General features: G+C 37.1%; 1 protein-coding gene across 1 annotated transcript in view; it reads right to left on the bottom strand.

Moving 5' to 3' along the window:
* The window catches only part of ANGPT1 (angiopoietin 1), a 251195-nt gene that overhangs the window by 17801 nt on the left and 211237 nt on the right, over positions 1–22157 (bottom strand). Inside the window, exon 7 of the mRNA XM_024129876.2 lies at positions 19536–19702. Within this exon, the coding sequence (XP_023985644.1) occupies positions 19536–19702 (167 nt within the window). The remainder of the gene's footprint in view (positions 1–19535; positions 19703–22157) is intronic.

The following is a 22157-nucleotide window of genomic DNA, read 5'->3' as shown; positions in this document are numbered from 1 at the left end:
CGGTGTGCGGGCCTCTCACTGTCGCGGCCTCTCTTGTTGCGGAGCACAGGCTCCAGACGCGCAGGCTCAGTAGTTGTGGCTCACGGGCCTAGTTGCTCCGCGGCATGTGGGATCCTCCCAGACCAGGGCTCGAACCCGTGTCCCCTGCATTAGCAGGCAGATTCTCAACCACTGAGCCACCAGGGAAGCCCCTCTGGTTAATTTCTAAAATATGTATAATTAACTATCCATAACTTTCTCTATTCTGATAATGGAACATCACTTTACAAAAGAAAAGTCAATACACAGAAGGGGCAAAGTCATCTTTGCATATGACTATGGTGAAAAGGACTTAAAGTGTGGGTCACTGGAGAGAATGCTTCCCCCAAAATAACACCGTGAGAATCTTGGACATTTATTTCTTATGTTCAGCCAGTGTAGATGTGGCTTACACGAAGGATGATGTGTTGGGAGATAAAAACCAAATGTTATTCCAGAGCAAAGTATCTGGCTTAGGAACAAAAACATGAAGGATGCCAAAACAACAACCAACTCCAAAATAACAACAGCACAGAAACTCCAAAAAATACCATTAACTGTACCAAAAAGTCAGCCATGAAATAGAATCATGGCATTTATCCTTTTCAACCGATTTTTCCTAATTAAGGGGGGAAAAAATTATGAGTACCAATTGGTCAGTGACTGTAAAGAATGTCAGTGTTTTTATTTTTTCAGTTAGCATCTGAAGGGAAAATGAAACACATGCATACTGAAAGTGGTCATGATTTTCTAGTCATTCTTTTTTTTTTTTTTTTTTTTTGTGGTATGCGGGCCTCCCTCTGTTGCGGCCTCTCCCGTTGCGGAGCACAGGCTCCGGACGCGCAGGCTCCCGACGCGGCTCCGGACGCGCAGGCTCAGCGGCCATGGCTCACGGGCCCAGCCGCTCCGCGGCATGTGGGATCCTCCCAGACCGGGGCGCGAACCCGGTTCCCCTGCATCGGCAGGCGGACGCGCAACCACTGCGCCACCAGGGAAGCCCTCTAGTCATTCTTGATGAAAATATAGTTACTCCTTTCCTTTCACTTACAGAAATTTCAGTAACTAGAAAGACTAAATCATATTTCTTAATGAATGTAGGACAACAGTGCACTCTATTATGGAAGAGTAGGTTTCAAAATATACCTCTGTATCATACAAGTGATTCTATACCTTTATTTTCTTTAAAATAGGCAGCCCAATCCCATGCATCTAGTTTCTCACTAATTTTGTCTACTTAAGAGATTGTTACACTTCTCACATTTTTACATCTTCACTGTGTTCGGGATGGGGGTGGGGGGAGTCTCCTTCATTATCCAAGGCAGTGGGAGTTGTATGTATGACAAATTGAAGTTTGGCCTCAGCTCTTTTAAACAGTAGACAGACTCTTAGATATCTGAACTTTAAGGTCTCACATACTGACAAGCTGAGCAGATTTTTATTTTGGCTCTGAGCTCTCTCCCTGCCACCATATGGAACTAGTTTGTCTTTTTCACAATCACTTGAAGAAAATGCAAAATAACCCCCATGATTCTCTTTCAGAGCCTGGTAGCAATGACTCAATCTGACGGACTTTCCCAACACTGTTATGTCTTCTGGTTGCTGTTCCAGGGCTGTCTCTGCTGTAACCACCCTCCCTGCCCTGCCCCCACCCTACTAAAAGGGCTGGGCACCGGCAAAGAGTGATATCACAGCATGTCTTTTAGCACTGAGTTTAAATGATATAGGTGACATCTTTTGCTGAACGTAAAGACAATATTTCTCTTGTCAATCTATATAGAGAGAAAACAGTGTTTGCCTTGCTGTAGACTTCTAGCAAGATTAGGCATTTGTTTGCTGTTATGAAGAGGTCATAGGGAGGTATACAAATAATTAGTATTGTAGGAAAAAGGGCAAGGGAAAAATTCAGGATATGCTAAACTGCTCAAAACGTTTAGTGGAAAAGATTAGTTTGGGAGGCTGTGGAAGACATGGACTTTAGGGGAGGGATGAGGAGGATATTTCCAATAAAAGGACTGTGAAATTCACAGCACAATTAAATTGAGGTTATCTAAGATCAAAAAAGATAAGAAATAAAGGAGATTCATGAGTCATTTGAATATGTTGGGAACGTCAAGTGAAAAGGCAGACAATGAACTTACTTAGATACTAAGCATTTAAGATAGATTTTTATTCCTTTTTTCCTATTAGCATTTGAAGCTGGAAATTATTTGTTTTCATAAAATGTCCTTTTTGTTAAGTATAGAGTTCTACAGTGGGAATTACTAAGGCTGGAAGCCTTGAGATAAAGGCAAGAATATAAATTTTATCTTAGCACAAGGGAAGACAAACTCTATTATTAGCCTTTCCTAATATAGTAAAATTATCTCTAGTTAAATAATGTTTTCTAACTGTTTTCAAAATAACATCTTCAAGATAAACATTTTATTCTCTTTAATTCAGGACTGTGCAAGTGTATCCTGGGCTTATAAATGACCAGAACTTTACTGAACTGATCCCTTTCTCCCAAGTCCAAAATCAACGATCTTTCAAGACAAAATATTATGTGGGAAGCCTTTTCTCTTCTTCCTTCTATAAATAAATTTTCATTGCACAGATAAATTGCTTCTCTTGTGGCATATCTCATTTTGCCTATCGTAGTATTTCTCATTATAAATGTGCCTTTTCTTCCTCAACAGACTATAAGCGTTTGATGAGAAGTCTTCATCTCTTAGCCATCTTTGTAAACTCCATGTATAATATACATGACAGGCATTAAATAAATATTTATTGAGTTAGTTATGAACTAAGAGTTCAAACTGTTTAGAATTTAAGTTTTACTCATCTCAAGAGATTCTTTATATGTAGTAACATTTTAACTCCAATAATACAATTATGTTTTACAATTCAAGTCCCATGGGCATTTTTTTCCTGATTTGAAATTTGTCCAGTATTAATGACCTAATGGTCTGCTCAAATCATACAGTGGGACACTTTTAATAAGGATGGAATGAGTTTGTGGTTGCCACCAGACATTTGAAGAAATAGCTCATGGAATAATCTATTAAAGCAAATATGAGAAATGAGACCATCAAGTTTGACAAAGGGATCTATTGGGTTGGCCCAAAAGTGACTTCAGTTTTTAAGTAAAAACAAAAGACACATTTTTCATTTTCACCAAGGACTTTATTGAACAACGTATTCACCCTTTCGTTCCACTACCTTCTTTCAGTTTTCAGGCAACTTCATAATTCCATCTTCCCAAAACTTTTTGTCTTTTTGAGCAAAGAACTGTTCCAGGTGCCTCTTACAGTCTTCCAGGGAATTGAAATTTTTTCCCTTAAGAGAATTTTTTAAAGACCGAAAAAAATGGAAATCCGAAGGTGCAATGTCTGGTGAATATGGCGGAGGATTCAGAACTTCCCAGCCAAGTTGTAACAGTTTTTGCCTGGTCATCAAAGAAACATGCGGTCTTGTGTTATCCTGATGGAAGATTATGTGTTTTCTGTTGACTAATTCCTGATGCTTTTCGTTGAGTGCTGCTTTCAGTTGGTCTAACTGGGAGCAGTACTTGTTGGAATTAATCGTTTGGTTTTCCAGAAGGAGCTCATAATAGAGGACTCCCTTCCAATCCCACCATATACACAACATCACCTTCTTTGGATGAAGACCGGCCGTTGGTGTGGTTGGTGATGGTTTATTTCACTTGCCCCACGATCTCTTCCACTCCACATTACTGTACAGTATCCACTTTTCATCGCCCATCACAATTTGTTTTAAAAAAGGAGGGTTTTTGTTATGTTTAAGTAGAGAATCGCATGCAGAAATATGGTCAAGAAGGTTTTTTTTGCTTAACTTATGTGGAACACAAGCAGTAAAGTGATTAACATAACCAAGCTGGTGCAAATGATTTTCAACGCTTGATTTGGGTATTTTGAGGATGTCGGCTGTCTCCCGCATGGTATAACATTGATTATTCTCAATTAATGTATCGATTTGATCGCTGTCAAGTTCAACTGGTCTACCCGACTGTGGAGCATCGTCCGGCAAGAAATCTCCAGCACAAAACTTTGCAAACCACTTTTGACACGTTCAATCAGTCATAGCACCTTCTTCATACATTGCACAAATCTATTTTTGCGTTTCGGTCCCATTTTTACCTTTCTTGAAATAATAAAGCACAATATGCCAAAAATGCTGTTTTTTTTTCATCTTCAATATTAAAATGGCTACACAAAAATTCAGTTTTGATAAGTCTTTTTTTAAATGCACGCTGATATGACAGCTGTCACATACAATCTAACAAAATTGTTTCAAATGAAGTCAAAGACAACTAAGTGCTAGTAGAGCCATCTTAGGGAAAAAAACAAACCTTTTGACCAACCCAATATATCTATACATGAGTCTATTCTATTGCATAATTCCCTCCAGAAACAGGGCATTCATTTTAAAGATCTGTTTCAAAGCCTCCGTCTTCTTTGTTAGAGGATAGAGGGCTTGTTTTCCAGTGGTGAATCTTAGGACTGTGATCTCTGTTGGAGGAGGCTGTATTAAATCTGTCATTATGTGCCACACTATTTTTTGTATGTTGGAGATATATTCTGTTACTCCACTGTCCATAGGTGAACGGATTACGTACTTATTTGTGATAGCCTTTCAAAGAGTATCTAAGAAAATGATAGGAAAATATATGAAGCAAAGTTGTTGCACCTATAAAAGAAGAGTGAACATATGCCAACGACAAGAGAGTTGTATGACAATGATCTACATTCATAGCTATGAATCTATAAGTAGAAGGAAAAGTTCAAAAGAAGTTTCAAAAGAAAAGAGGATGTAAGTAGGAAGATTAAAAGATCTAATAACATACAGTTTGACTAATTAAGAATTAAGGACGTGATAGAGATTGAGAGATACTTAAAGAGACATAAAGATCAAGAAGATATAGGTGGTTTGGTACAAAGTTAAGTATGAATGAAGAAAATAACTGACAATAAAGTCATCAACCAAAATTTTCCTCCTTTTATCTCCCCCCCACACACACAAAATAGATATAAAACATTAACTTCTAAAGAGTAGGACTGTGTCATTGTATTTGCATATGTGTGTCTATAGAACTCAAGAGATAGTATAACAGAACAGAGTTTGGAGCTTAATTGTCTGGGTTTAGAGTGTAGCTCTTATCCTTTCTGACCCTCAGTTGCCTCATCTGTAAAATGACTCTAATAATAGTAATGTCCTTCTAATATTGTTGTGATAACTAAATGAAGTAACACATATAAAAGCCTTGAAAAGACTGTCACATGTAGAGTACTTATGAATATTAATAAAAAAATAAACGAAGAAACCAAACTTCCCTAACCAATAACTATAAACTACACAGAAGCACGGTAAACATGAGCTATATGAATAAGTCTGAATTAAACAAGCAAAATGTATACGACATTGATAGACATACATAAGCATACTGAGAGTGATGAAAACAGTGAGATAGACATGGAGCTAATTAAGACATGTATGTAGGCAATAAGCTGGAGAAATTCAAGATGAAAAAGACCAGTTTTCTCAAATCCATAGGCCCCGTTTCCTTTGAAAGTTTTCCTCATTTTTATGTGGAGCAAGCAGAATACTATGCACAAAGAACAAGAAACCAGAGTCCCTTTGCTGACTGACTACCTAATTTAAGGTCTACATTATTTTGAACCCAGATGCCTGAATAACAATCCTTTAATTCAAATGTTTATTCTTTAATAAAGTAAAATTCCAATCTTTTGAGAATCCTAAGCTTTTCTTGCCATATAATAGGGTGCTTTATTGGCTGAATCCAGCACGTGTATTTTTTTTAAATATCTTTACTGGAGTATAATTGCTTTACAATGTTGTGTTGGTTCCTGTTGTACAACAAAGTGAATCAACTATAAGGATACATATATCCCCATATCCCCTCCCTCTTTCGTCTCCCTCCCACCGTCCCTATCCCACCTCTCTAGGTGGTCACAAAGCATCGAGCTGATCTCCCTGTGCTATGGGGCTGCTTCCCACTAGCTATCTATTTTACATTTGGTAGTGTATATATGTCAGTGCTACTCTCTCACTTCATCCCAGCTTCCCCTTCCCCCACTGTGTCATCAAGTCCATTCTCTACGTCTGCATCTTTATTCCCGCCCTGCCACTAGGTTCATCAGTACCGTTTTTTTAAGATTCCATATATGCAGCACGTATATATTTTTTTCCCCTTTCTTTACTAATAATTGGTACTTGGAAAAACCCCTGAAAAGATCACTCATTCCAACTTATCCTTTAATTCGCATCTTTACTTCCTGAAAGCTTCCTTTGTGACACTGTCTTCGTTAATTAGCATCATTTGTTCTCAAATGGAATTGAATCATTGGGGAATCACCAGAATTTGTGTAGTGTATTAATCTAACCATTATTTAAGAAGGAGTACCTTATTTGCTTCTAAAGCTTTGGAAGCCCTGATGTAGATATGTAATTTGATAGAGATCTTTGAACATGTGTAGTGGAAGATGTGCAACTGTGCAAAATGCCTGAGACAGCAAGGGTCATGGGAATCTGTGTTGTGATTAAGAAAGATACATTTTCAGAGTTACAGAAAACCTCAGCCCCAAATAATGAGAAACTTCAGAGAACCCAGTTTCACTTATTCCCTGATTCTATTATGATTGTTTTATATAGTATTAGCTTTCATTATACATGTTTAAATTTTACACAAATTTTTCATCTAAGTTTTGACAACATATATTTTAATGTCCCTTCCTTGACTTACAAATATTAATATAATGTAGAACTTTGATGAAAATGAGTGTATCAACCACCCAGGTATTCTCAAACTCTTGACATACGATACATTGTTAACGACATAGCGACTCGTTTCAAAACCCCAGTAAAATACAGTTCTCAGTTTTTTTCAGTGACATGATGATTGCATTTGTTCAAAATTCATGACAAATTCTTCCTCCATAAAAACAAAATAGTGAACTCACACTCTGTTGTCTCTGAGTGCTTTTGCACAGTGCTGAAAGAGTACACTCTACTCTGTACATTAAAAAAAGAAAGATTTTCATGAAAGCTGTGACAATGAAACCATACTTCTCAAAGTTCAGAAATATACACTGTAGTGATTCTCTGTTTTTAGTTCTAAATAAAAATAACGTTCTTCTAGTATTCCTCCCTTTTCTAAGGATACATTAAAAAAAATGAGTGCCGAATGAATTACATGGCACTAAGACCCCTGTAAAGAACATACAGTCCCTTAAACTTATTTCAGTTCCCTTGGCATCACGTGTGGCTGACAGAATCAGTTCCGAGTGAGTGGCTCACTGACCAGACCTCTTCTGGTGCCTAAAAGACCAGGCTGACAGCCATCTCAGAGAGTTTATGGGTTTGCTTTTTTACTAAAAATTAAGTCAGGACCTTGTAAAACTTATGATTGAAACTGGTAATTTTTTTTTTTTTTTTTTAGTGTAAACAAGTTCAAGGGAGGTAGATTTGTTCTCATTTTTATTTCTGTTTAAAAAGCAGCAAGAAACTTTCTTTTGAGTATCCCCTAGGGGAAGATAGAGGAAGAGGAAAGGGTGAGTAGAATGCTGAAAACCATTGAGAGACACTGTCTGAGGTTTTTTGCAAAGAGGAAATACTTTCTCTTGTTGTACTTGGACAATGTGTTGCTATAAGTTCTGCAAATAAGGCTCCAGCATGCATAAACAGATTCTTCTGTTGACCAAAATCATCAGTGTACTTATTTCTGTCCACAATCAATGTAAGACACAGTCCAAACTCCTTATCAGGTAATATGGCCTTCGTTTTCTGTAGCACAGCGAACCTCTACATACAAGATACTTGCTTTTGTCTAACTAAGGCAGGCTCTCTCCCACTTCTGGGTCTTTGTCCACATTGCTCCTTCTGGCTGGAATCTCAAGATTTCCCTCCTACCACCATCCTCCATATATGCCTCATGAGAACTTACTCATACTTCACAAATAACCAAGAATTTCCTCCACGAAGCCTTTCCTGGTCCCCTTCAGTCTCCTCCAATGTACCCCAATCCATCCTCAACCCCAGCCAAGTTCACCACTTTTCTTTAGTGCCCAACTATAGCCTAATTCCAAGAGTTCTTATTGTGGAGCTGAATCATACATAAATTTTGTGCTTGTTCATCATTTTTTCTGGGGAGAAGATGCGTAGCTCCAGCAAATTTGTGAAAAGGTCTATGATTCCTTGATCAAAAACCAAAACAGTACAAAACAAAAAACCAAACAGGCATGCTAAAACATACTGCAGCTAAAACTTTTACTTTAAGCCAACTATCCCTCCCATGTTTTCTTCCTTCTCTTCAAATATTAGCTCCACAAGACCAGCAAGGATGATGTGTCCTTTTAGTGTCATTAAAGTATTATTTCTGCATCAGCATCACCTGGGTGTACTTGGTAGGCTTGAGATACCTAGGTTCTATCCCCAGGATCAGAATCTCTGGATGTGAGATTCAAAAATCTACACTTTAGACAAACATCTTAGTTGACTTTATGCACACTCAAGTTTGGAAATAATTGAGTAGTACCAGGCAAATAACAGCAACATGATAAAAATTTGGTGGCTGGCTGGCTGGATAAATGAATGAATGCAGACTCTGATTTCAAAAGAATTGTAGCAACTTTTAAGAGAGTAATTTTAGTGAAGTTCTGTAAATTAAAGCAAAACCATATCCAGTTAAGAGAGAAATAAAATAATTATGAATATTGGACAACTACATATTTAATAATTATTATTTATTAACAAGCCAAGGAAATATTGACTTAATGTCTTTAATTATCAGCATATGTTCTAGGTTAGGTGATGTTAAAGAAGCATACAATATTCAGATGTAATTATTCTGCTAAGAAAGAATACTAGGTGTACTTTAAAAATCAGATTATAAATAGGTACAAACTATTCATTTGATCTTTAACACATCTGCCATTTTTAAAGCACAGCTCATTAAAATAATTATTTTATAATAATGTTGTGACCTCCAGTTGTTTACATAATGACTTCTGATCTTCAGATGTGGAAAATTCTCTCTAGAATTGATCATAAGCACATGTGAGGGAAAAGAAGTGTTTTTCATTTGCAGCCTAAAAATGAATAAGACTAAAATTATTCTTTATCCAGGTGCTTAGCTGAGCTTCTAATCGAGGCAGGTAATAAAATAGCACTTTTGATTCTGTCAAAAGAGAATGAGCAGGGCTTCCCTGGTGGCGCAGTGGTTGAGAATCCGCCTGCCGATGCAGGGGACACGGGTTCGTGCCCCGGTCCGGGAAGATCCCACATGCCGCGGAGCGGCTGGGCCCGTGAGCCATGGCCGCTGAGCCTGCGCGTCCGGAGCCTGTGCTCCGCAACGGGAGAGGCCGCAACAGTGAGAGGCCCGCGTACCGCAAAAAAAAAAAAAAAAAAAAAAAAGAGAATGAGCAGACCAGCATAAGAACTGGCATTTGTAATGTCAGTACCAAAAGAGACATATGAAAGCACTTTGCAAATATTTGGCATGGAGTAAATGCTCAATTAATATTAGTTAAAGTTGATTGTTATGATGATACTATCAGCACAGAATTTATAGTTGAGCATTTAATGTTGATATTTGTTGATACTTGTCATAATTATTTTAAATGGTTTTATAACTGCTTCTGGTTGAAATGAGTAAAGGCTCTCGAAAAGAAATAAATCATCTAGTCAGAAAAAGCACTGTATTAGTTACAGGGTAGTCGATATTTTATATTGTCATTTTCATCATTTAAAAATTTTTTACTCAAAAAATATAATTAACTAAATCTCGTACTTTCTGATAAGCTCTCAGTTATTTAACCGTGAGTTCTAAAAATATCAAAGTTTACTATCACCAAGTGGCAGCTATCAAAATTGCAGGCAGAGTATCTAGTCCTTGTAACCCACAAACTACTTACTGGTGACAGCAACACAGCATCCTTTTCCAGGATTAATTGGCCTAGGGAATAAGGTATGCTGTGTGTTCATTTTATTTCATTTGCTTGGCATGATGCAATATAGAAATTTTTGCCTAACTTTTACAGGTAAAAAATAAATAAATAAACAGAAGAGACTGCAGTTGAATAGATCAGGGAAATGAATCTCATCCAAGCAACAATCCAAGAAACTAAAGGACATGGCACTTTATTAAAAACCTTACGTGGAAACTGTCATATGCTTCCATTCTATACCATAAACCTCTGAGGGCAGGAATTTGACTTGATCTCCAAATTTCTAGCATCTATATCAATAATTGCCATATAGTAATCAGTTGTGTTTGTTGAATGCACAAAAGATATCTTTGCTGATGTGTCTTTCATATATTTATTAGAAAGTGCTTCCTTTCCAGACATATGCCGAGCATTGTGGAGAGGTCCCTGCCCTCCTAGAGGTGGCAGTTTAATAAGAAAGAATAGCCCATTACAACCCCGTGTGATAAGGACTTTGATAAAGGTAGGCACAGAGCACAGGGAGAGCACACAGAAGGGGCTCATTATCCAATCTAAAAAGCAGAGCTCTACAGTCTGAGCTAAGACTTAAAGGATAAAGAAAATCAAGTCAGGAAAGAGGTTAAGCCCTTGAAGGATAAGGGTTGAGTTCTGTGGATTTGTCTCACCCACATGTCTTGCACATTGTTGTTGCTCATATTTATTGAACAGAGTAATAAAAACACTGAGTGAAAAAACAATTGATTGGGATGTGAGAAAAGACTATGCAGATGGGCTACCCTTAGAGGCTAAGTCCTAAGTCTCTCACATATTACTAGTTGTCTGGCTCTCCTCTTTGCTCTTAGCATCATACTTCATCATTATCCCTTTACACTCTGTGCTTAAACAACACCTTACTACTTGCAGTTTGCCTAACAAGACAGGCTGGGTCTCACTTACGAGCTTTCACATATGCTATTCACTCTTCTATCTCCAACTTGAACTATTTCTTCAGCTAATTCCAATTTGCCATTTTTATGTCAACTTAATTTACCCCTTGGAGGCCTTCCCAAGCCCCTAAAATTGGTTAGGTCCCCCTATTCATGCCACACTTGTCTTTATCTCCAAACTCACTATGTTCATGGCATTGTAATTGCCTGTTTGTCTGTCTACTGTCTATCCCTTCCCCTAGCCCCACCACACACGAGTATAGACATGTGTGAACACACACATACATGACTGTACTGAAATATCTCTGGATATTTTACCCTAAGATAGCACATAATAGAAAATAACAAATATTTTCTTCATTGAAGATAGAGCTTTCATCTTTTCAGTGGTGGCCAACATTTAGGAGGACCCCCAGCAGTGGGATCACAGGACATCTCCCTAGATTATTTCCTGGAGGCAGCATTAGCTGATTCTAGCGATTTCTGCCAACCTATAAGTTTCTAGGACGGCAGTTGTCTGAGTCCCAGCATTACTCATTCTGGAGCTGGAATCCTGGGAATCCTTAGACCTAGCAGCACCAAGGCATTTGTTTTTGTTGTCTTAGAAAAATTTAAGACTCTAGAGACTGACATTAATCTGCATTAAAGTCAAGAGATTTCCTGATCTTTATAAGGCCTGAAGAAGGTACAGAGTGACTTCGTGAGACCATGCCTTCTTCCTCTTGAATATTTCATCTCAGTCAAGGAGTATAAAATACAAATTTTGTTGAATAAAACAATTCCTTCTCTGTTTTAGGAAGTATAACCACAACAAAAATCGTAGTCTAAATAAAAGTAATACACCTCCCAAGTTGAAGAAATTATCTGAAAATACAAACAAAACTACTTAAAGCCTTAGGTTTGATATCTAGGCTAAAAATTCAGGAGGGGAGAAACTGCCAGGAGATTCCCTGTATATTTTTTTTCCTACCTTGATCAGTCCAGAACTGCTGTAAGAAATAAATTTCCTCTTAGTATTTCAACACATCTGCTACTGGTTCCAGCCAGGACAATGCAGCCCAGAGGATCAGAGAAATGAAAAACATTTCACTAAAAAGTGAAACAAGTTTTGCAATACCTACAAAAATGCAGGGCTTAAATTTACGTGGGAGGCTCAAGAGAATTCTTTTCAATCCACACTGATTTGTTTTGTCCTTGAAATATACACATGGCATGGGAATACTTTAATGATTGAAAAAAAGGATTTTGGAATTAAAAAGACCTCATCCTTACCTCCTCATTTTACTTCTGAGGACCTGAAACTTGGAAAAGTGAAGTAACTTGTCCAAGGTCATTCAGAAAAGTAACTACAGATCCAAGTCTAGAGTTCATGTCTCTTGATTCCCAATACAATATTTTACACATTACATAAAACTGCTTCCCAATAAAGATCTTGGCCAAAAATAAACTTTGTGCAAAAAGCTGTTTAGTGGCCAAATTATTTTCAAGTTTTTTTTTTTTTGGTAATTTTGTTTAAACATCTTATTCATCTCTTCATGTGGAATCTCTTCCAGAATGAGGCTTTAGCATAGCCATAGTTCTACCCTGAAAGTATCATTCATCCCCAACAAATAATAAGGAGATAATAAAATGAGAAGAAAATCACCAAACTGTGCATTATAAATATTATGGTAAGATTATAATTATAATCTAAAATGTACATTAAATACTGAAACACTATCATTCAGACTTCACGAATACAAATTTTCTATTGGTTCAAAGAAGGGCTATCTTTAAGCTTGTCATTATACTATGTGTGATAGAGGATTTATTAATCGAGTTAATATAAAAAGACAAAGGAATTAACTTTAGGGAACAAACTGTAACCAAGAATGGAAAAAATTAACATGTAAAGTCACTTGATAAAATCACACGCAAAATTTATCTCCAACTGGTAAATTGTTACTTTTGCAGATATGATAATATAATACAATGTACTCTACAAGTGTCTGAGGCACTAGCAAGGGGGAGGCCAAAGGGATATTGTAGTAAGTTCCCACAACCACTTCAATCAACATAGATCAGCTTTATGTGTTTTATAACTTATGACATTTTGTAAGAATCTTCTTTGAGACTACATATTCCATTGTAAAAAACCCCGCAAAACTTTAAGTGATTAAACTTAACCCAACCAATAATGGGACAAAATGACCTTTTGTGCCTTCGGATGTGATAAAATGGGAAGTACACAGTATCGTTTATTTAGCATTCTTGTCAAAAAGATTTAATTTGAATCTCATCAGGAAGAAATAATCAGATAAATTAATAAAGAGACATTTCTGAGGAAAACTGATCTGCATTAAAAAAAAATACTAATGGCGAGTGTGTGGTAGGTAACTGCTCTAGGTAAAAGGTGACTAAAGAGATCACAGATGCAATGAGTGAGCCTGAGCTGGGTCCTGAATCCAAATAAGTAAATAGATAAGTACCAATCAGTAAAAGACATTTTGGGGACCGTGGTTGGGGGGTTGGATTTCAAAATAGAAACATACTAAATTTTTATTGAATAAATAATAAACTTCCTGGGTGTGATAAAAATTGAATTAAATAATAAAACATATCTTTCATAGTCATATGGCACTTAAGTTTGTCCAATACAAAGTGTTTGCATATTCTTTCTGATTGGATCCATTTAACAAAATGGTGAGATCTACAGGACAGTGGGCATTATTCCCACCTAAAGATGAGAAAATTGAGGTATAAAAGTATTAGGTGATTTGCCCAAGGTATTGCTAGATTGTGCTACTGACAAGTTGGATAATCTGAGAACTGTGTTTCTCAGACTCTCCTTCTTTGTACAGTTCCAATTTAGAGTTGGCCCCAAGAGGACTTTGTATGAGATTTGGAAGGTGGAAGTAAAGCAGTGGTCCAACTCAGACTATCATTAGATATGGTGATGTTCAGGGTCAGAGGTGCCCAGATGTTCTCAGTTTGTGCTCTCTTCCACTTTGCATCCAGCTTGCCTCCCCCATGCTGGCAATCTGTCCAGACTCAACACCAGATGCCTGATTGCATAACCCTAGGTAACGTAGCTATGGCTTTTCTTAGATATCCCCTGCTGTGAGATCTAAGCTGGTAGCTGGATTTGGTAGCTGGACGTGCCTGGTTTCTCGAATTTTCCTGCTGGCTCCAGCTTGTCCACTACCACACTGGGGTTCATGTATATGTGTTAGTGACCCTTCCTCTGATTATCCACCTTCATCTTCCAGACCTTCACTTTCCCAGCTCACCTCACATTTGTGTAAGGTGGTATTTGTATAATAAATCCCTTATTTCCATAATACTCATCATGGCTTTGTTTCCGTAACTGAACACTGACTGATACAACCAAATTGGCTTTATGGATAGTGAAGCCAGACTTCACTATTTAATAGCTTCCACATCTTCTGATTCCTATTCCAGAGCTCTTTCCAGTAGATCACAGCATCTCCCTAAACCCACAATTAAACATTTATTTCTTTTAAGCATTGGATATGGTGGCACTTATGTATTTGTTTTTTAACTCTAAGTATTAGGACCAGCAAAGACCAACAAAGTTTTTATGAGAAGAAAAAGGTCACTGTAAGCCCTAAACTGATGGAAAATCTTACTGAAGTATTTTTAGGGAGATCAAAATTTAATCATTTATCAAAGAATTGAAGGGGAAAACAATTTAAAAAGAAATGTATACGTAAAAGTAATTTTATTCTAGTGAACAAGTTTTGAGCTGCAAGGAGCTTTATAAATACTTTAATTTATAGGACAGAAAATTGAGAGATGAGATAATGTGTCCGCAGACATTCAGATTATTAAAGACAGAAGTGGGGTTAGAGGAAACATATTTTATCTCTTAGAATATGTGCTTTGAGTGTATTTAATTCCAGCAATTAACTGATGGATTTCCTTTTATGGAGGGATGGCCAAAAGGTGACAGAGATCTAAGCTCAAATTGTGACTTCTACTCATATTAGTATTTGTGACCTTATGCGAAATACCACACCTCAATTTTCTTAGGTAAAACAAGGTGTCTGGTGCATAGCATGTATTCAACAAATATTAACTATTAACTATTAGCAATAATTTGGCTGGCTTAGGTATATATCTTGAATTTTGATAAAAATGGTTTCCATATTCTAGAAACTTAGAAATTAGTGGGAAAGATCATACACACAGTTATTTAATAAATACTTGTTAATGACATAATAGAATGTGGATACTGGATAGTTATTCACAGACTGTTATGCATCTATGGGACCACAAAGCATCCAAATTGACCTGAGAATGAGGGTGGTACATTTGTCTGGGAAATCAGTGTAGGGATATTTATAGGTGAGTGAACTTAGGATCGATTCCTGTGGCAGAGTGAAGAAAGCAGTACTGAGCAGAGGGAGAAGTTGAATGGGCTCACATGCAATCACAGTGAACATCTCGGCTCATCTCGAGTGAAATTCTGGACCTTGGATAGCCCTTCAGAATTGTCCTGAATTAGGGCAAGTGGTCCTTAATAGACTCCTATACTGACCAGTCATTGGATGCAATCTGTCTGTAGGAAGGAGCAGTGACCTTGAATGAGATGACTTTCTTCAGTCATAGGCATACCCAGGCAGGGGACCTTGGCTACAAGCTGTTAGCCAGCAACGTTCCCAGGAAGTGGGAGAACGAGTGCTTCAGTTCTGAAGGGAGGATATAGATGAGCACATCGGAGCATATACCATAGTAGGTACCAGGGAAGACTTCCTGAAACAAAGGAAAATCTTAAAGGTTTAGAAGATGTATCCAAAGTTGGGTTTATATGTATAGGGTAAGGCTATAGCATAAACAAAGGCGTGGGTGGTAAAGGGAAATTGCAAGTAGTTTCTGGATCATAATCACAATAAGGGGGTATCTGACTGGGTGAGGTTGGGGGAACAATATGATAGTAATAGCTGAATAAGTAGGTAGGACCAGGTTGGGAAGAGTTTTAGGTGGCAGACTTTAACCTGTAGATATTTGAACACTGTTGAAATATGTGAAGGATGGCAGAGCCCAAGTCGGATTGTTTCAGAAAAAACATCTCAATAATAGCATGGAAGATATATTTGAGAGCATCCAGACTGGAGGCAGGAAGGCTTTATAACTGTCTGGGTGTTAGATGACGAGGATCTGGATAATACTGCCTCTCTAGAGGAAGTATTTAGTAACTTCATGTTGATTGTGTGTTATTGCACATGATGTGTTTATCATAACACTCTCACATTATTGTTTTTTTCTTATTTATATTCTCTTGGGTTCTACAGATTTTATTTTCTATCTGAGAAAATCATTTGGACTTTCCTTGGAGGATAAAAGGAAAATATGTGTATTACATGTACATTTGTAAGCTCATCAATCTATTCACAACATTTACTTTTAATCAATATGTGTCTAGAGCATGAGAAATATCTATTTTAAAAGTTTTTTGGTTTATACATTATGGCCACAACTATTACAAGAGTTTTCAAAATATAATTTCTATTAAAATAAAATATTTTAAAAAAGAAAACTCAAAAATTTCTGAATTTAATTTGAAAGAAGAAAAATATAGAAAATGTAAAAATAGAAGAAAAAAAACCCACCATGAATTCCATAGTTGATTTTAGTTGGAATTTAGTTGAATTTGAGTAGGTCAATTGACCAAGCCTCATCCAAGTTTCTTCATCTTTAAAATGTGTCTAATAATACCTAGCTCAAAATTCATTGTAAGGATTAAATGATTATAATATTAAAAATCATTTCATAGATTATAAAATACTATACAAGTGTTAGCATTAATTCCTTTAATAATTTATCACAACGAGGCATCCTAATTCAGAGGGAAGAGAAATGAGAACAAGCACAGAAAAGCAAAGCTAGATATCTGGAGTCCTGACTTGAAGCCACCTGTGGTGTTACTGGTCCTGGAGAATCAGTGCTGGGTGTGAGTGAAGATAGAGGTGGAGAGGGAAGTCACAAGGGTGTAGCTTCCCTTTTCAAGCTTCTGTTTGATTTTCTTTGAAAGAGTGAATAATGCCAGTTTATAGTGTGCTTACTTTAATTAAGCTTTCACCAGAAGAGGCATTATGTTTTAATGAGTTTTAATTTCTCATTTGATGCCAATGTGAATCTTAATATTTAACTGCATGAGAAGGTGATGATTACAGATCTATTTTCTGCTGGGTCTTGGCAGGAAAGAGGGCCAGAGCCACCAGCTTTATTACAGTAGCATTACAGAGTGGAAACCACACCTAACTAGGAAGGAGCCAAACATCCCATATTTAAGTCTTTTTCCCTCCTTGGACAAAAATATTACATATTTCTGAACCTCAGCCTTCTTTTCTTTAAAACCAGAGGTTTGGAATTAAATGATTAAGTTCCTTCTGGAGCTATAATTCTGATTCTCAAGGTTCACAATTCTCTCGAGAGAAAAATGGAGACCTCAGAGTGTACACCTCACTTTAGCTTTTTGATCACAGATCTGCATTATTTGGGTAAAGATCAGAATTACAAAGATGTTCAAGGACCAGGAAATGCTCAGTGAGGGCAGTGGGCATTTTAAGAGGAGATAAGTGTGCCTTCCTCACGCAGATGCCAAAATGACATTCATACCATGTAACCTGAAGCCTACTTCAGATGCCTCCGACCCTCCTAAATCTACACACTCTTTGCACCCTTAATACCACCCCAGCCTCAAAAGTGCACACACACACACACACACACACACACACACACAAGAACTGAGAGACATTTTGGAAAAGAACCAAAGCAAATTCTTCAGGAGCCTAGAAAAAAGACTAGACTAATTATTTGCTAGTCCTATTGTCAGGCTGTCTGACATTAGCCAAGTTTCATATAGTTTCAAGTTTCAGCTCAAAACATTTACATAAGAGTACCCCTGATGTTTTACAGTGGTTTTTCTTGTTATACAACTCTCAAAATATTGACCTCCTTGGAAACATTTCTTCTTACAGTCCATTGCATTTTATAAATGTCTCTTCTTTGGTTTCTTGAGTTGCCATATGCACACCCTCTCTCCCCACCATGAGACTATCAACTATTTAGATCTATTCCTCATCCTCTGTTGTGGTGACATCATCACTGTTTGTTAAGAAAATGATTATTATGTCTCCAAGGATCCAATCCCACACAAAATCCATTAAAATAAAATGAGTTGTGTTCATAAAAGAATTGTAGATTTAAACTCCTAAAGGATGGCATGTTTCAAAAAGACAAATAGCAGTAGAAACAGTTGAACTATGAGGAGTTGGCCACACAGGTTGAAAAAAAGCATAAGGCCTTGGTCACCGTCATTGCATTTTGTTTGAAGCAGTGAGCCAACCCTTTAATGCACACAATCGTGTTTCCAAGACCAATGTAAAGTAGCCATGATATCGAGAGTTTAAAAATCATTGCAACCCTAATTTACTGTTTATCTAATTTACAAAATTGAGTCACACACCATTATTAACGACCTGCTATATGCCAAGTATTGCATTTATGGGTACTGATATAAAAGTAACTGAAATATACTTCCTGTTCTCAAGGAAGGCCAACCAGTTATTTAGTGACCTAGTTTGTAACAAAGCTAAACTGTGAGGTCCGGGAGACTAGTGACCTCATCACTGACTGCAAGTTTGCCAGTGCCTAGTAGAGTTCCGGGAACACAGAAGTAATACAATAAGTGTTTGTGAAATGAATTTACCACCCTGCATTACTTGATTAACCATTTTTTTCTAGTGTACAAGCTGCTCATTGAAAAAAAAATCAGAGATGTTAACAATTAAGTATATAGTCTATTTTTAATCCGCAATGATGTGCTGTGTATGTTGATGCCATTACTTGGATTTATTTTTGTCTCTCACATTACTGACCAAAAAATTCTAAATTATGCCTCACCTTATTTTTTAGTAAATCATTCAAACATAAAATTTTACTCCTCTTTTGTCACCTTCAAGATAATGTAAAAAATAATTTAAGAAAAGTAAATAAGGGAAGTATAAGTAAAAAAATCTTTTGATAGAAGTATTTATTTCAAGCCCCTGAGTTTGAGTCAATCTCTGTCATTAGTTTTATATGTATAAATTCACTGCACCTCCATAACAATAACAGCAACAATAAAAATAACAACAATAATATCATGTTTGAATTAATTCCCTATCCTCTAGAATTTGAGTCAACATCAAAATAATCAGTCTGTGAATAAATACACTACCATGTGTAAAACAGCTAGCACAGGGAGATCAGCTCGGTGCTCTGTGACCACCTAGAGGGGTGGGATGTGGAGGGGGGGCAGGGAGGTCCAAGAGGGAGGGGATATAGGTACACAGAAAGCTGATTCACCTCACTGTACAGCAGGAACTAATACGACATTGTAAAGCAATGTTACTCCAATTAAAAAAAAAATTCTAAAAAAAAAAAAATAGTCTGTGAAAACTGAAATTTAAAGCTTTGAAGAAGTCTTTACAGGGTTTTTTGCATCCCTTTGTCATAGGGCTAGACAGCCTGATTTTCATTTTGAAGGATAATTTTGATCATTTCTTTTTTTCACACTTTTCCATTAAAACTTTTAAATGACTAGGCCTGAGGCAGTTGAACACCACACCCAAGAAGGACCTACCTGTAATTTTGCTTTTCATTTCCTATGTGGAATCTGTCGTATTGTGAATAGGCTCGGTTTCCTTCCCAGTCCATTAACTCGATTCTTAGTGTGTACTGCCTCTGACTGGTTATGGTAAAAATAAACTCATTCCCCAGCCAATATTCACCAGAGGGATTTCCAAAACCCTGTGAAAGAAGACAGAGATGCAGTTGTTAATTCAGAGAGAAGCTCTTTCCATGTTTAGTATTAAGCTATGTTCTAAACAATAAAAAACATTCTTTAAAAGTAAAGATGGTTCTTTCTTTTTTTTTTTTTTTGGTTCTTTCATATTTTTATACACTTTCTTTGATTACTCACTCAGTATTTTTCTGCTATGTTTCCCTCCATCGAGGCTCATGTCTAATTCTTATTACAGTAAATTTTGATATACAAATCTGTGTAGATGAGATGTTTTTGAATTAAATGAATCTGGTTAATAGGTTTAACCAGTAAATGCTTCTCAATCACAGCTTGCTTTTGAAAACGTTTCTAAAATACTAGTTAACGGAATATTTTCAACATAGTTTAAATATTTTTCAATGAATAGCACCAGCATAGTATCAGACAAGTTATTTAACAATATTATTATTTTTGTTATTATTCACGAGTCTAATTATGGTTAGATAATAACAGATTACTAGACCCTTAACTTCTCTAGCTTTAACATTTTCATTTTTAAGTAATAATAAGCAAATCTGTAAATCCAGAACTGTAATCATTTAAATACTTCGCCTCCATAGATTAGGATTTTGAGGCAGAAGGCTGACACTAAAGAGCTAGTGAGTGAACCTAGCTGGCTGCTCCGCCCCAGAATCTCAGTATGGTTCCACTGTTCTCTTTAGGGCAATCCCAGTCGCTGTTATTGTGTTCAAAATAGTTTTCTTGGGCTTCCCTGGTGGCGCAGTGGTTGCGAGTCCGCCTGTCGACGCAGGGGACACGGGTTCGTGCCCCGGTCCGGGAGGATCCCACATGCCGCGGAGCGGCTGGGCCCGTGAGCCATGGCCGCTGCGCCTGCGCATCCGGAGCCTGGGCTCCGCAACGGGAGAGGCCACGACAGTGAGAGGCCCGCGTACCGCAAAAAAAAAAAAAAATAGATTTCATTGTGGAGTAAAAGGAAGTACACAAAAGAAAGCTAACTCTTAATGTTGGCTATGTTAGTGATAGGAAAATTTAAAACCCTAAAAAACTACTGGCATCCTAGATTTGGGGTATTCACAATTGCCTCAGAAGTGTTCCTTGGTAGAACTTGAAGTTCAGTGTAATTCTTGATATATGCGTTTGTTTTAGTGACCAGACTATGAACTCCTTGAGGACAGAAGTTGTGTTGTAGTTGTGAATCCTCAAAGACTAGTAGAACGCTGGCATACACTGGGCACGCCATATGTTTTACTTAAGTTCAAAGAAAATGGAAGAAAGGGAGGAAGGAAGAAAACAAAGGCTATGGCACCCTGCAATTGCATTCAGAGAAGTAACCTTAAAACATAATTCTTGGTGTAGGTAATTTGGTTGTGTCTCAGGGGTGCTTCTTAAAGTGCCCAACTGAATCATAATCACTGGAGCACTAGTTGAAAAAAAATATTCCTGGCTCCAATTCGAATCAAGCTATCTGAGAGCCAGTCCATAAATCTGAATCTGAACAAACTCCCCATTTCTCTTGTGCACATTCATGCTTGGAAGACTTGGAGGTGTCCAGTAATCACATAATATACTTTGATGTTGCAGAAAGAAACATATTCTGGTTCACTGAGGTATTCATTAATAAAAGTTTTATTTTATCTGTAATAAGAAGAAGTATGAGGGAAGTACTAAAAGAATCACAGCAATCCTTATTTTCTCAACACAGAAGATAGAATTTGGAAAATATTTGTTTCTTTTCATATTTAATGTATATCAACTTTAGAGAATTACAACTACAGTAGAAGTGTTCTTAACTGATTTCTCCTTTAACCGACTTAACATATGAATCACTATTCTCCATTCCTTACTTAAAATATATTGATGCCCAGAGTACACTGAAAGTATTAAATACATTTGTGCACTACTGTCTGCCAGTTGAGTGACTTACCAAAGGCCAACTGCATTTGGTCTCAAACTCATTTATGCCAGTTCTGTTATTGTAATGATAAGATTTATAATGTTATGTAAATAAGTTAAATATTAGTGGGGAAAGAGGAGTTTTTGTTCTGTTTTGTTTTTTATAAAAACTAATTTAAATATTTAGATTTGCTCAATGAAAGCAAATCACTAAAAACTGCTTTTGAGCTATATGTTGTTGCAACAACTCTAAAAGACTGAGGAAAATAATAAAACTTTAGAGGATTTTTAATGTACATTACTTTGTATATGCCTTACTTGTTCTAGTTTAAAAAAAAACCAGAAGCTAGAAATCTGATGCATTTGATTATGGGAAAGTTTTATGAAAGAGACACTGACTCAGAATTCCAAGGTTTTTTTTTTTTTTTTTTTTTTTTTTTTTTTTTTGCGGTACGTGGGCCTCTCACTGTGCGGCCTCTCCCGTTGCGGAGCACAGGCTCCGGACGCGCAGGCCCAGCGGCCGTGGCTCACGGGCCCAGCCGCTCCGCGGCATGTGGGATCCTCCCA

The sequence above is a fragment of the Physeter macrocephalus genome, chromosome 15 (genome assembly GCF_002837175.3).
Source record: "Physeter macrocephalus isolate SW-GA chromosome 15, ASM283717v5, whole genome shotgun sequence".
Taxonomy (NCBI): domain Eukaryota; kingdom Metazoa; phylum Chordata; class Mammalia; order Artiodactyla; family Physeteridae; genus Physeter; species Physeter macrocephalus.
Note: the sequence above shows the minus strand (reverse complement) of the source record. Positions and strands in the feature narration are given on the sequence as shown.